The sequence below is a fragment of the Chelonia mydas genome, chromosome 8 (assembly GCF_015237465.2).
Source record: "Chelonia mydas isolate rCheMyd1 chromosome 8, rCheMyd1.pri.v2, whole genome shotgun sequence".
Taxonomy (NCBI): Eukaryota; Metazoa; Chordata; order Testudines; family Cheloniidae; genus Chelonia; species Chelonia mydas.
In genome coordinates this window covers 50,639,045-50,652,244 of record NC_057854.1, presented here as the reverse complement: position 1 = coordinate 50,652,244, position 13,200 = coordinate 50,639,045, and the positions used below count along the sequence as shown (strand labels likewise).

At 42.4% G+C, this 13,200-nt stretch overlaps 1 protein-coding gene across 18 annotated transcripts in view; it reads right to left on the bottom strand.

The window, feature by feature from the left end:
- The window catches only part of RALGPS2 (Ral GEF with PH domain and SH3 binding motif 2), a 255,535-nt gene that overhangs the window by 210,923 nt on the left and 31,412 nt on the right, over window positions 1–13,200 (bottom strand). For 10 of the 18 annotated variants that reach the window (XM_043552512.1, XM_043552516.1, XM_043552517.1 and 7 more), the window contains one exon: window positions 11,311–11,450. In XM_043552512.1, the coding sequence (XP_043408447.1) occupies window positions 11,311–11,367 (57 nt within the window). In that variant the 5' untranslated portion in view covers window positions 11,368–11,450. Of the gene's footprint in view, window positions 1–11,310; window positions 11,451–13,001; window positions 13,083–13,200 lie in introns of all 18 variants that reach the window. The other 8 variants (XR_005226552.2, XM_037907404.2, XM_037907399.2 and 5 more) reach the window with 1 other exon arrangement.

Here is a 13,200-nt window from a genome sequence, read left to right as displayed (position 1 = left end):
AAACATTTTTATACTGCAGATTACCCTTGTGTATGTAGCATATTAGGGCCTGACTGAAACCCCATTGAAACCAGAGAACATCAGTTGACTTCAGTGGGCTCCAGATGGAGGCTCACAATGCACAACATTTACACAGAGAGAATTGGCGTTTAATCTTCCTTACTCAAGGCAAAAAATGATTTCTACTAGTCTTAGATTTAAAAAATCACTGCGAAGGGTGAATAGATACAAAGACTGCTCAGGAAAGAGCTAACATTGAAATAAACTGGTAGTTGCAGGTAAGGACAGAGATGATATAATGTCAGCTATCCTACCTCCTTTCTTAAGCACTAAAATCACTGCAATTACAAAATAAATTTCATTTTTGTTTGGCTATTTAGACCTTTTGAAGTGATTGGGTTAGCAGACAACATGAAAGTAATAATTAATAAGACTGTAAATCAGTTTCTCTCAAATTTGAAAGGATACCAGAACTCCAAAAATTACTTACAATCACAGTTCTTTATATCAGATACGCAAACTATCCTAGTGGATGGAAACTGAAATGTTTCTCTCCTTTCCCTTCCTCAGCCCTCCCATTCCTTTATCTTTCTGGCTTTCTGCCTTTTTCTCCCATTCTCTCCTGATTTTTTTTTTTTTTTGGGGGGGGGGGAGGGGGAGAGAATGTCAGTAAAATATATATAAAAAAAGATATACAAACTGGAAATGTAGTAGGGCAACCAAGCAACCTTAAATCTGCCCAGTAACACTCCTTAAAAAAAAAAACATTAGGATTAAACCTTGGTTTTTGTGGTCTTAGATTAAACAAATTTTTCAACATTAGGTGTTTTTTTCCTACCGCCTGATGCCATATTTTACATTTTTACATTGAATCTTAACTCAATGTCCTGAATTTATAACACTTAGCTTGAGAATAATTACAACATCCCTGTCATTTTATCCTAAATACTGATTTGTACTCTCAATTTTAACTCCATTTTAATATAGTTTGTCTGGAAATCTTCTTGGGCTGTTGATTTTTAAAAAAAAAATCATAACATTAAACAGAAGTCTCAAAGAGCTCTTATCACATATTTCTAGTGATTTGAAAATATGAAAAATCATCCTTTTAACTTCTATGGCTAGATTCACTGGTACACTCTAGCTGTTTTATGCCACTCTGGAGCAGTGCAAAGCAGCCAGCTTCATTTTTACCCTCCTCCCTATCTTCCAAATTGCTCCTTCCAGCCCCCTGCGCACACACAGTTCCTTCCCTCTGTCTCTCTGTTGAGTAGATTTGGTGCAACAGGTGGCTTTAGAGAAAAAATATTTAGGATTAATGATCATTTTTGCCACTGTTTTTCATAATTAAGTTTATCTATCAGAGGCTGGTGCATAAAATCTCCTTCAACAGAAACTCACAAAAAATTGCCCTTGGTAAAATAGCCACTATCTTACATTTGCAATGAGAGTGAAGCCAACCAAGCTTCCTCAGGGAAGATGATTGAGCCTTATGCTGTCAGGGGGCAGACACTCAGGACTTTTCTCTAGAATAGATACTTCCCTCCCAATACCCATTGCTGTGTGGATGCCATTATACTGGTATAGAAATGTTCATACTAGTATAGCTTATTCCCAGTTCAGGAAGCAAAATAAACTATACCAGTATAACTGCACCCATGCTAGGGTTTGTACCAGTATAACTATATTAGTAAAAATCAACTCCTAATCAACACAGGTTTACAGATAACTTCTAGGGGAGACCAGGCCTTAGTACCACTTTTCAGCAAACAGATGCCTCTCTCAAAATGACCACTGAGGGCAGCTGAGGCTTCAGTCCAAAACAGAACAGAGGGAGATGGCAGCCATTTTGTAAACGGCAGTTTTTTGTGGAACTCTACAAAAGAAATTTGTTCTTCATCTCTACTGAAGAAGAAACTTTCAATTATGATTAAGACAGTGAAAAAAAGCCTATGAATACCAAAAACAATCTACAAATAACGTGGCTTATGCACAAGATTTCAGTGAATTTTAACTGACACATTTGAAGAGCCTATTATTCCATTACTGAGATCATGAAAGAACAAAAGATCGGACAATGAGTGCTAAGTATTTCAAAGATCGTAACTTAATTTTTCACAGAATACTAATTTTAACTCAAACTAATGCATTTGCTTGCAAAATTCTCAGAAAACTCATTCTATACTCCCAGGGTAGTCAATTGGCATACTTCGAGCCAAATTCAAAACTAGAAAACGTTTCTGAACAGACCCTGAAATCTTTTTATTTACTCATCATTATTGTTAGGGGGGTTTTATTATTTTCTTCTTCTCTGGAGTCTGGACCCTGACTATACCTTGTCCAAGAAATTTGGACCTTAACAAAAAATAATTGACTACCCCCTGCTATACTCAAACAGTAACTTTGGGGAGGATATATTGTATTTTTCATACACAACTATGAGGATGAATCCCTGCTTTATGTGTAAAACTCAGCTCAGCCTTAACTATCGGAAGCACAACTGGCGTCTCCATAATTATTTGACAATGCCCAAGTGTGATAGGCACTTCACAGAAGAAACAGTAACATGGGCACTCTGACAACTCTGCAGCCTAAATTTGAATGTGACATAAGAAGGGGAGTCATTGGGTGAAGCACAATCTGTAACCCACTAACACCCAGCTGCTTTTCGCCCCACTCCTCCTTTCCTTCCCTCCCTATAACTGGAAGGGCATTAACTGACCACCTGAGCTTGAATGGTCCCTTGAAACATCTGTTAACTACTTATGCTAAACAAGCTGTTCAAATATTTTATTTAGCAGAGACATTGAGGGCTTGTCTACTTTACAAAATTAGGTCAATTTAAGTTAGATCAACCTACAGCCACCACAGCAAATAAATCAGGGGCTGGTGTCCACACTAGCTTCCTTCTGCTGGTGCTCCACATCCTCACCAGGACTGTTTGCATCGATTATAGTACGGTATTGTGGGGTACTGACAACAGCTTGGGGATCACAGCTGGAGTCCCCCTGCCCCAGGACTGACAGGCAGAGAAAAGTGAAATAGTAGCTGTGAAACTGACAAGAAAGTCAATTTCACAGCTGGTAGGCTCCCTGCTGTGAAATTGAGTCTGGCCCCTGGGCTGACAGCTTGGGCATATCAGCCATGCCTTGAGCCAGAGAACCCTGAGGTTGAGGTGATGGATTTGACCAGCATCCTGACAGAGGAGATGAGGGATGGTCCAGAGAGTGATTGGTTGACAAACAATGAGCTGAGTGTTAGGAAACGTTGTTTATCTCAGCATACATCTGAACTACGAGAACGGCTTTGGCTTTGTTTATCTTGAACAGTAGCTTGGATATCAGGGGAATCGGGAGAAATGCACACAGAAGGCTTGGAGTCCAACGAAAGAGAAAGGCTTCTGCCAGGGAGTTGTGACACAGACCGCCTCTCAAACAGGACTGGGAGCACTTCTTGTTCCTGGCTGTGGCGAGCAGGTCTATCTGTGGGATGTCCCAATATTGAAATATGTGGTGGAATATAGTGGGATCTAACTTCCCACTTTTGATCTTTTGAGGGTATCCGCTGTGATGTTTTGTACACCCAAAAGGTAAGCTGCAAAGATGTTGATCTGCACCAATTCCAAAGCCTTGCTGCTTTGGCACAGAGGGAAGGCAATCTCGCTCTCCCCTGACTGTTTGTGTAAAATATGCATGACATGTTGCCCATCATGATCTTTATGTATTTACCCAATCAGCAGGAGGAAATGGATACAGGCATTTCTGACTGCTTTGAGTTCCAGCAACTTGATGTGCAGGGTGGACTTGAGAGGAGACACCTTCCTTGAACAGCGTGAACATATAGGTGAGCTCCCCATCCCAGTAGGGATGTATCCATTGTTACTACTGATGTTGGAGATGGTTGAGCAAAGACAACCCCTGCACAAACACTGTGAGGGTTATTCCACCAGTCAAGGGATTTTTTATTTATTTATTTATTTTAAACACACTACCGAAGGCATGGAGAGTAGTTTGTTTAAACTGTATTTGCTTGGTGAATACACAGTTTGAGCCACCCTTGGAGGCAGTACATGTAAAGTCTTGCATAATTTATTACTACGGGGCCAGGTACCGTATGTCCCAAAAGCTGGAGACAATTTCTGGCCCATGTTTCAGGGCTGGCTTGGACTGCAGTGACTAAGTTGGCTAGGGTTATGAACCTGTGCAAAGGGAGAAATGCTTTGGCCATTACTGCATTGAGGTAAGCTCTATGAACTCCAAATCTTACACCAGGGTTAAGGTGGATTTTTGGATATTTAATTGTAGTCCCAGTCTGAGAAATAGGTCTAAGGCCCTCTGAGTGACTGTTGAAGATTCGCTGAATGACCACCCTTTCAGCAGACAATTGTCGAGGTATGGGAAAATCAGAATTCCTTGTGCGCCAAGATGAGCTGCTACCACAAAAAGAACTTTTGAGAACACACGAGGGGCATGCAAAAGACCAAACAGAAGCACCCTGTATTCCAAGTGCTCTTGACCCAGAGTGCAATGTAGGACCCTTCAGTGGGAGGATGTATCGCTATTTGGAAATAAGCGTCTTGAAGGTTGAGGGCCAAGAACTAGTCCCCTTGAGTCCAATGATGGAATTTATTGTTGCAAGAGATACCATTTTCAACTGCTGAATCTTTATGAATCTGTTGACTAATCTTGGATCTAGATTAGGTCTCCAATTGCCATTCTTTTTTGGAATCAGGAAGTACCTGGAATAAATACTTTCTTCTGTGTTGCATGGTAACTGGTTCTACAGCATCCAGATTCGGGAAAGAGTAAGTTTCCTGTTGCAAAAGGTGCTCATAAGAGGGGTCCCTGAAGAGGGTCAGGGAAGAAGATGGGATGGGGGGAGGGAAGTGAATAGAGTATCCTGTTGAAATGATCTCCCAACACCCACTTGTCCATAGTGATATGTTCCCAGTTCTGATGGAAATGAGGAAGATGGTCGCTGAAGCGAGGGAAACATGCAGACTGTTGCAGCAGATAAGAATGGAGATGGTAACTCAGCACCTCGACCAACCCATCAAAACTGGTGTTTCGAAGTCGTAGGTTGTAAGGTCAATGCCTGAAAAGTAGCTGGTCTCTTCTTCTGGAATTGTCTCTTATGCTGTGGTTTGTAATGTCTCTGGGAGGTGGGAAACGGGATGGAATGAGATCTCTATGCTGTCTGGAACTTACTGAACTTTCTTTTTTGTGCAGGGTGTAAATTCCCAGACAGTGCAGCGTGGCTCTAGAGTTTAAGATATGCACGAATTCATCAGTTTTTTCCACAAACAACTCTGATCCATCAAATGGAAAGCCCTCAACTATATTTTGGACTTCCCTCGGAAAACCTGAGCGATGAAGCCAGGAGACCCTCCTCATGACTACCAGCATAGAGATACAAAGAGTGACAGTATTAGCAAGGCCTGTGGAGATGGTCTTGCGAGCAGTCGGCACTCTGCAATGATTGCCTGGACTTGCTCCCTCTGGTCTGTTGGGAGATGCTCAATAAAGGCATTCAACTTTGAATAGCTGACATGGCTGTCTTTCACCATGAAGGCTTGATAACTGGCGATCCTAAATAGTAAGGTAGCTAATGAGTATGACTTACAGCCAAATAAATCAAGATGCTTTAAGTCTTTATCGTATGGAGTCAATTCAACATGGTGCTATCTGCCACGTTCATTCACAGTACCAACCACAATGAAAAAAAAGAACAGGAGTACTTGTGGCACATTAGAGACTAACAAATTTATTAGAGCATAAGCTTTTGTGGGCTACAGCCCACTTCATCGGATGCACAGAATGGAACATACAGTAAGAAAATTATATATATACACATACATACATACCCACACACACACACACGAGGAAGTTGCCATACAAACTATAAGAGGGTAACTAATTAAGATGAGCTATTATCAGCAGGAGAAAAAAAAACTTTTGTAGTGATCATCAAGATGGCCCATTTAGACAGTTGACAAGAACGTATGAGGCTACTTAACATGGGGAAGTAGATTCAATATGTGTAATGACCCAGCCACTCCAACTCTCTATTCAAACCCAAGTTAATGGTATCTAGTTTGCATACTAATTCAAGCTCAGCAGTTCTCGTTGGAGTCTGTTTTTGAAGTTTTTTTGTTGAAGAATTGCCACTTTTAGGTCTGTAATCAAGTGACCAAAGAGACTGAAGTGTTCTCCTACCGGTTTTTGAATGTTATGATTCCCGATATCAGATTTGTGTCCGGTTTGGCCAATGTACATGGCAGAGGGGCATTGCTGGCACATGATGGCATATATCACATTGGTAGATGTGCAGGTGAACCAGTCCCTGATGGCGTGGCTAATGTGATTAGGTCCTATGAGGGTGTCACTTGAATAAATATGTGGACAGAGTTGGCATCGGGCTTTGTTGTAAGGATAGATTCCTGGGTTAGTGTTTTTGTTGTGTGGTTGCTGGAGAGTATTTGCTTCAGGTTGGGGGGCCGTCTGTAAGCAAGGAATGGCCTGTCTTCCAAGATCTGTGAAAGTGAGGGATCATTTTTCAGGATAGGTTGTAAGTCTTTGATGATGCGCTGGAGAGGTTTTAGTTGGGGGCTGAAGGTGACAGCTAGTGGCACTCTGTTATTTTCTTTGTTGGACCTGTCCTGTAGTAGGTGACTTCTGTGTATTCTTCTGGCTCTGTCAATCTGTTTCTTCACTTCAGCAAGTGGGTATTGTAGTTTTAAGAATGCTTGATCGAGATCTTGTAGGTGTTTGTCTCTGTCTGAGGGACTGGAGCAAATACGGTTGTATCGTAGAGCTTGGTTGTAGACAATGTAGACAATTGGGGGGAGGGACAGCTCAGTGGTTTGAGCATTGGCCTGCTAAACCCAGGGTTGTGAGTTCATTCCTTGAGGGGGCCATTTAGGGATCTGGGGCAAAAATTGGGGATTGGTCCTGCTTTGTGCAGGGGGTTGGACTAGATGACCTCCTGAGGTCCCTTCCAACCCTGATATTCTATGATTCTAATGGATCGTGTGGTGTGTCCTGGATAGAAGCTGGAGGCATGTAGCTAAGTATAGTGGTCAGTAGGTTTCCGGTATAAGGTGGTGTTTATGTGACCATCGCTTATTAGCACTGTAGTGTCCAGGAAATGGACCACTTGTGTGGACTGGTCTAGGCTGAGATTGATGGTGGGATGGAAATTGTTGAAATCATGGTGGAATTCCTCAAGGGCTTCTTTTCCATAGGTCCAGATGATGAAGATGTCATCAATGTAGCGCAAGTAGAGTAGGGGCATTAGGGGACGAGAGCTGAGGAAAACACACACACTTATCTCAGGCTTGTAATCAGAATGGCTGTTGGTGCAGGCATCTTAGTTGGCGCCGATGTCAGATTAATGTGCAACGCTCTCAGATGACTTAGACACCCTGTCTTTGGAGGAGTGATGCATCTCTTCTTTACTGAACAATGTCTCTTCAGGCTTGGAGCAGGGTTGGGGCTCTTTTTGGTCATGCCCTCATGGTGTGGCACCAACGCTAGCACCAATGATGACATCAGTTCCAGAGTTCTTGGTGTTGAGGCTAGTGCCAAGTTTAAGCAGCTGATGTTGGCATTGTCAGCTCCAGCGATTGCGTTGTAGCAACACATGCCAAAAGCAGTCTGTGTCAATTGATGGCATCTTACAAGAAATGGAAGATTGGACAAATAACCAGGGAGGAGTATAAAAATATTGTTCAAGCATGCAGGAGTGAAATCAGGAAGGCCAAATCACACTTGGACTTGCAGCAAGAGATGTTAAGAGTAACAAGAAGGGTTTCTTCAGGTATGTTAGCAACAAGAAGAAAGTCAAGGAAAGTGTGGGCCCCTTACTGAATGAGGGAGGCAACCTAGTGACAGAGGATATGGAAAAAAGCTAATAAACTCAATGCTTTTTTTGCCTCTATCTTCACAAACAAGGTCAGCTCCCAGACTACTGCACTGGGCAGCACAGCATGGGGAGAAGATGACCAGCCCTCTATGGAGAAAGAAGTGGTTTGGGACTATTTAGAAAAGCTGGACATGCACAAGTCCATTGGGCCCGATGCACTGTATCCGAGAGTGCTAAAGGAGTTGGCGGATGTGATTGCAGAACCATTGGTCATTATCTTTGAAAACTCATGGGGATCGGGGGAGGTCCCGGACAACTGGAAAAAGGCTAATGTAGTGCCCATCTTTAAAAAAGGGAAGGAGGATGATCCTGGGAACTACAGGCCAGTCAGCCTCACCTCAGTCCCTGGAAAAATCATGGAGCAGGTCCACAAGGAATCAATTCTGAAGCACTTAGACGAGAGGAAAGTGATCAGGAACAGTCAGCATGGATTCACCAAGGGCAAGTCATGCCTGACTAATCTAATTGCCTTCTATGATGAGATAACTGGCTCTGTGGATGAGGAGAAAGCAGTAGACGTGTTATTCCTTGACTTTAGCAAAGCTTTTGACACGGTCTCCCACAGTATTCTTGCCAGCAAGTTAAAGAAGTATGGGCTAGATGAATGGACTACAAGGTGGATAGAAAGCTGGCTAGATTGTCGGGCTCAACGGGTAGTGATCAATGGCTCCATGTCTAGTTGGCAGCCAGTATCAAGTGGAGTGCCCCAAGGGTTGGTCCTGCGGCTGGTTTTGTTCAATATCTTCATTAATGATCTGGAGGATGGCGTGGATTGCACCCTCTGCAAGTTTGCAGATGACACTAAACTGGGAGGAGAGGTAGATACGCTGGAGGGTAGGGATAGGATACAGACGAACCTAGACAAATTAGAGGACTGGGCCAAAAGAAATCTGATGAGGTTCAACAAGGACAAGTGCAGAGTCCTGCACTTAGGACTGAAGACTCCCATGCACCGCTACAGACTAGGGACCAAATGGCTAGGCAGCAGCTCTGCAGAAAAGGACCCAGATGGGCTTAGTCAGTGGCTATTTTATTGACCAAGGGGATGAATCTTGGAGGTCAGGCAGTGTTTAATATATTACCTAGCTCTTATACAGCACTTCTCATCAGTAGATCTCAAAGCACTTTCTAATCTGTAAAGTTTTTATTCTCACAACATCCCTGTGAGGTAGGGAAGTATTATTATCCCCATTCTACAGATAGGGAACAAAGGCAGACTGGCCAAGTGACATGCCCAAGGTCACACAGGAAGTCTCTGGTGGAGCAGAGAATTGAACGCGGGTCTTCCAAGTCCGAAGCTAATCACTAAACCACCCTTGCTCTTCAAACTCTAAGGATTTAAACAGCATAGCAGTCAGGACAAGGCCCCTCACCAGCTGTACGGGGTGAGTCTCTTTTTTGCAGAATTGTGCAAATTAAAGAAATTAGGGGACAAGGAGGGCAAAGATAAATTCTCTTTGGCAAACTAGTCAAGAAAAGGAAGAGAGTTTGAAGCTCAGTAGAAGTAGTGGGTCAGACACTCACTGAGTCCCATCTCACTGACATGGAAGTAAGAGGAAACTGAAGTAGTGTTACAGTCACTCCACCCTTTATGCCCTTACACAAGAGAACGAGGAGGCACTGAGCAAATGATTAGCCTCAACAAACACTGCTATTCAAAAAAAAATCCAATCTCATGTGCTTTAGACACACGTACACCTGCAGTGGAATCTATACTGACACATACTTGAAGTGTTTACTCCAAACCTTTGTGACAGCTTCTGACAGTAACACCAACATCCATGACAAGTACTGTCCTTGATCAGCCAGTCATCCAGACAGAGCTAAACATGAAAACCAGCAATGTGAAGACACATCACACACTGTGCCAAAAGTAGTACACACAAAGACACCAATAAGAATGGGGAGTGATGTTCTTCTAGAATTCTGAGCTTTGTGCAGTCAGTCACCTTGCTGTAGAAGTAGATATGTTCTCAACACACGCTCCCTCCCCGCACTCTTTGCCAGTTGGAATTTCACCAATTCCATTCCAGTTCTGAGTCTTCCTGATACTACGGTACCTAAAATCATACTTCAGGGAAGGACTGATTTGGAAAAATTTTATAAGACAGATCCTGGAGGCCCTCTAAACTACATTAAGGATTCTTGAATCCATTACATTGACCCTAACTTCCCTTATATGTTATAGGGAGATGGGGTCCAAATAAAGCTCTTCGATAACATCACCATATCTTCTTGGTCCTCCTGTTCCGAGAAAGGACCAAGACTCACTGAATGAGAAACCTAAAAAAAAGTGAGCGATTTCTGGATGGAAGTCAATCTCTAGTTCTCAGTGGAAGCACATGGGGTGTGTTATCTCTACTCATGTAACATCTATCTCTGAGGAAATATATTTATGGAGAACCTTATGATTCATCCTGATCATCCAGGAAGCAAGGGACATTTGTCTTGTCACCATCACATCCTAAGGTCTCCTGAAGATAAAAACAGGGTACTGAATAAGATATAACAAGCCCCTACCCTTAAACCAGAACCCACTACAAAGGCATGAGCCCATTTCCCAAGCACCTAGCTCAGCAGCGTGAATGTCCTATGGCTTATCCACATGAAAAGTACTTCTTGTGTCTTTCTAACTGCTGTTAAATGAGAAAGGGCAGTCAAGTAATCCACCATAGGGTCTGCTGTATGTGCAACATACAGCCTATAAGCAAAGGACCGAAGAAACAAGAGTCTATTTGAAGGCTCTGGAAAGGCCAGGGTGGGAGCACCAAGAGGACTGAGACAAGCAACAGGAAGAGAGATGCTCCACTATAAGCAAGACTACAGCGTGTGCTTTAGAGAGGCTCTAACACTCCACCTGTGGCACCCAGGCAGTGTGACAAAGCTTTGGAGAAGGCAACTGATATGAGGAGCATCATCAACAAAAGCGTGCCAAAGCCTCATCCATTTACTGAGCTTGAAATTATTTTCAAAAGTTAAGTATAAAATAAGAATTGGAACTGCATAAGGGTTTTCAATAAGACTCCTTTTACACACCAGGCACAGTTCGATAGAATAATCAGACACAACAAGAGCCGAAACGCTTCTACCACATCCATAGAAACTGAGGAGGGGCACTTATTGCCTATGGTAAATCCACACAGGCTGATTCATGCTCCTGGCTGGTAAGCATTCTAAAAACTCAAAATTTTGAACTAAATTAAATATGAATTGTCAAATGTCAGAGACAACCCACAGAATAAGACCCTGATGCACTATGTATCTTTGCAGAAAGAAAAAAAGTCACTGTTTCAATTTGGGGGGAAGGGAGCAGTTTGTAACCCTATACATTTTATGGATTTAAATATCTGACCAACTAATAAGGAGCTGTAGGCTTGTAGTCCTTACCTCTGAAGCAGTAGCGACAATATTAACATTGCTCGACTGCCCGTTCGTTAGCTCCATACTGCCCACACCATTGATCTTCTGCCCTACATTTACAGCAGCAGGGTAGTCACTTCATTTCCAAGGCAACAGAGTAATCATTCCTACAAGAAAATGAAAAGAAGTCAGAAATTGTATTCTTATAATAATGCTGCTTGTTGTTTTCATTTCTGCACAGAAAAACTGTTTGGTAACAAAAAATATTTTGAGACAGTCGAAGCAATAAAATTATTTATTTATATATGAATGCTACTGATACAGTAAAGCAGGGGTGGCCAACCTGTGGCTCCGGAGCCACCTGCAGCTCTTCAGAAGTTAATATGCGGCTCCTTGTATAGGAACCGACTCCGGGGCTGGAGCTACAGGCGCCAACTTTCCAATGTGCCGGGGGGGGGTGCTCACTACTCAACCCCTGGCTCTGCCACAGGCCCTGCCCCCACTCCACCCCTTCCTGCCCTCTCCCCTGAGCCTGCTATGCCCTAGCTCCTTCCCCCCCCCCCCCCGAGCCTCCTGCATGCCACAAAACAGCTGATCGGGAGGTGCGGGGAGAGAGGAGGCAGCACTGATCAGCAGGGCTGCCAGTGGGCGGGAGACACTGGGAGCGGGGGGCTGCTGACGTATTATTGTGGCTCTTTGGCAATGTACATTGGTAAATTCTCACTCCTTCTCCAGCTCAGGTTGGCCACCCCTGCAATAAAGGTTTGTTTTGTTTTCAATTTCATGAAATATTAGTGCCCCCTAGTGTTGAGAAACAGATCTTATCTTAGCTTTTATTGGTATCTACATTTGTATTTAATCAGAGTACAGACTAATTACATTTCCTGAATTTGCTATTTATGAATTATAACTTTAAAATATAAAAAAGTCAAGTCAGAAATGTGTCAGGGCTACAATTAACTGGAAAACAGACGGTTTAACGTAACTATAAACAATCCGATAAGACTTTCAACGTTTAATATTAAAACTGCAATAAAAGGCCACAAGAAAGACAAAAATAAAGTTAATCCATTCCATGGAATTTTTTTCCAAAAACCCAATAGTAAACATGTATAGATGAGTTTTAAATTACTTGCAGTAATCTTCATTAGTACATCTGACAAATATGTAATCCTAAAGAGCAAGAAACTGCAAGAACTAAAATTTAAATAATTCAACATGCCCAGGAGTAATCTGATAATTAAAAAGTCATTGCACGAAAGAAAAAAAAATAAATGAGGAGGATTTGAAACACAGGCCACCATCCTGAGGCTTTCAAAATCTCTCTGCTCTCCACCAACCCTTGCCCAATCTATGCTGAGCTGGTCCACTGATGCAATTTAGAGCAACCATGCAACTGCAAGTAGTTTAGACAGCAGCAACCTATCAATAGTGGTTACATGCCAACTCTGTTCACACATTATCAGTTGCACAAAAGCAACCAGTGATGTACTTGGATGGTCTCAACTCTGTCCAGTATAAACCCAATCACAGTAGCTACAATCCAAAGAACAATACTGAGGGACAAAATATATGTTTAATAAACTTTTTATCAGCTTTTACAAAAAACATTAAATACAAAAAAAATGTTTAGTTTAAATATATTCTTGTTTAGTTTTCCCCTCCAGAGGCTTTACAGGAAAAAAAAAAAAATTAAGCAGCCATTATACATATATAACCTGTGAATGTGCTTGTTTTACTACTTGTTGCCACAATAATCCAGTAGCTGCTTTGATGCACCTCTCCCACATTCCTGAATTCTGAAAAGGAAAACAGAGGGGCATTATCACAGGTTTCAGAGTAGCAGCCGCGTTAGTCTGTATCCGCAAAAAGAACAGGAGTACTTGTGGCAATTTGTTAGTCTCTAAAGTGCCACAA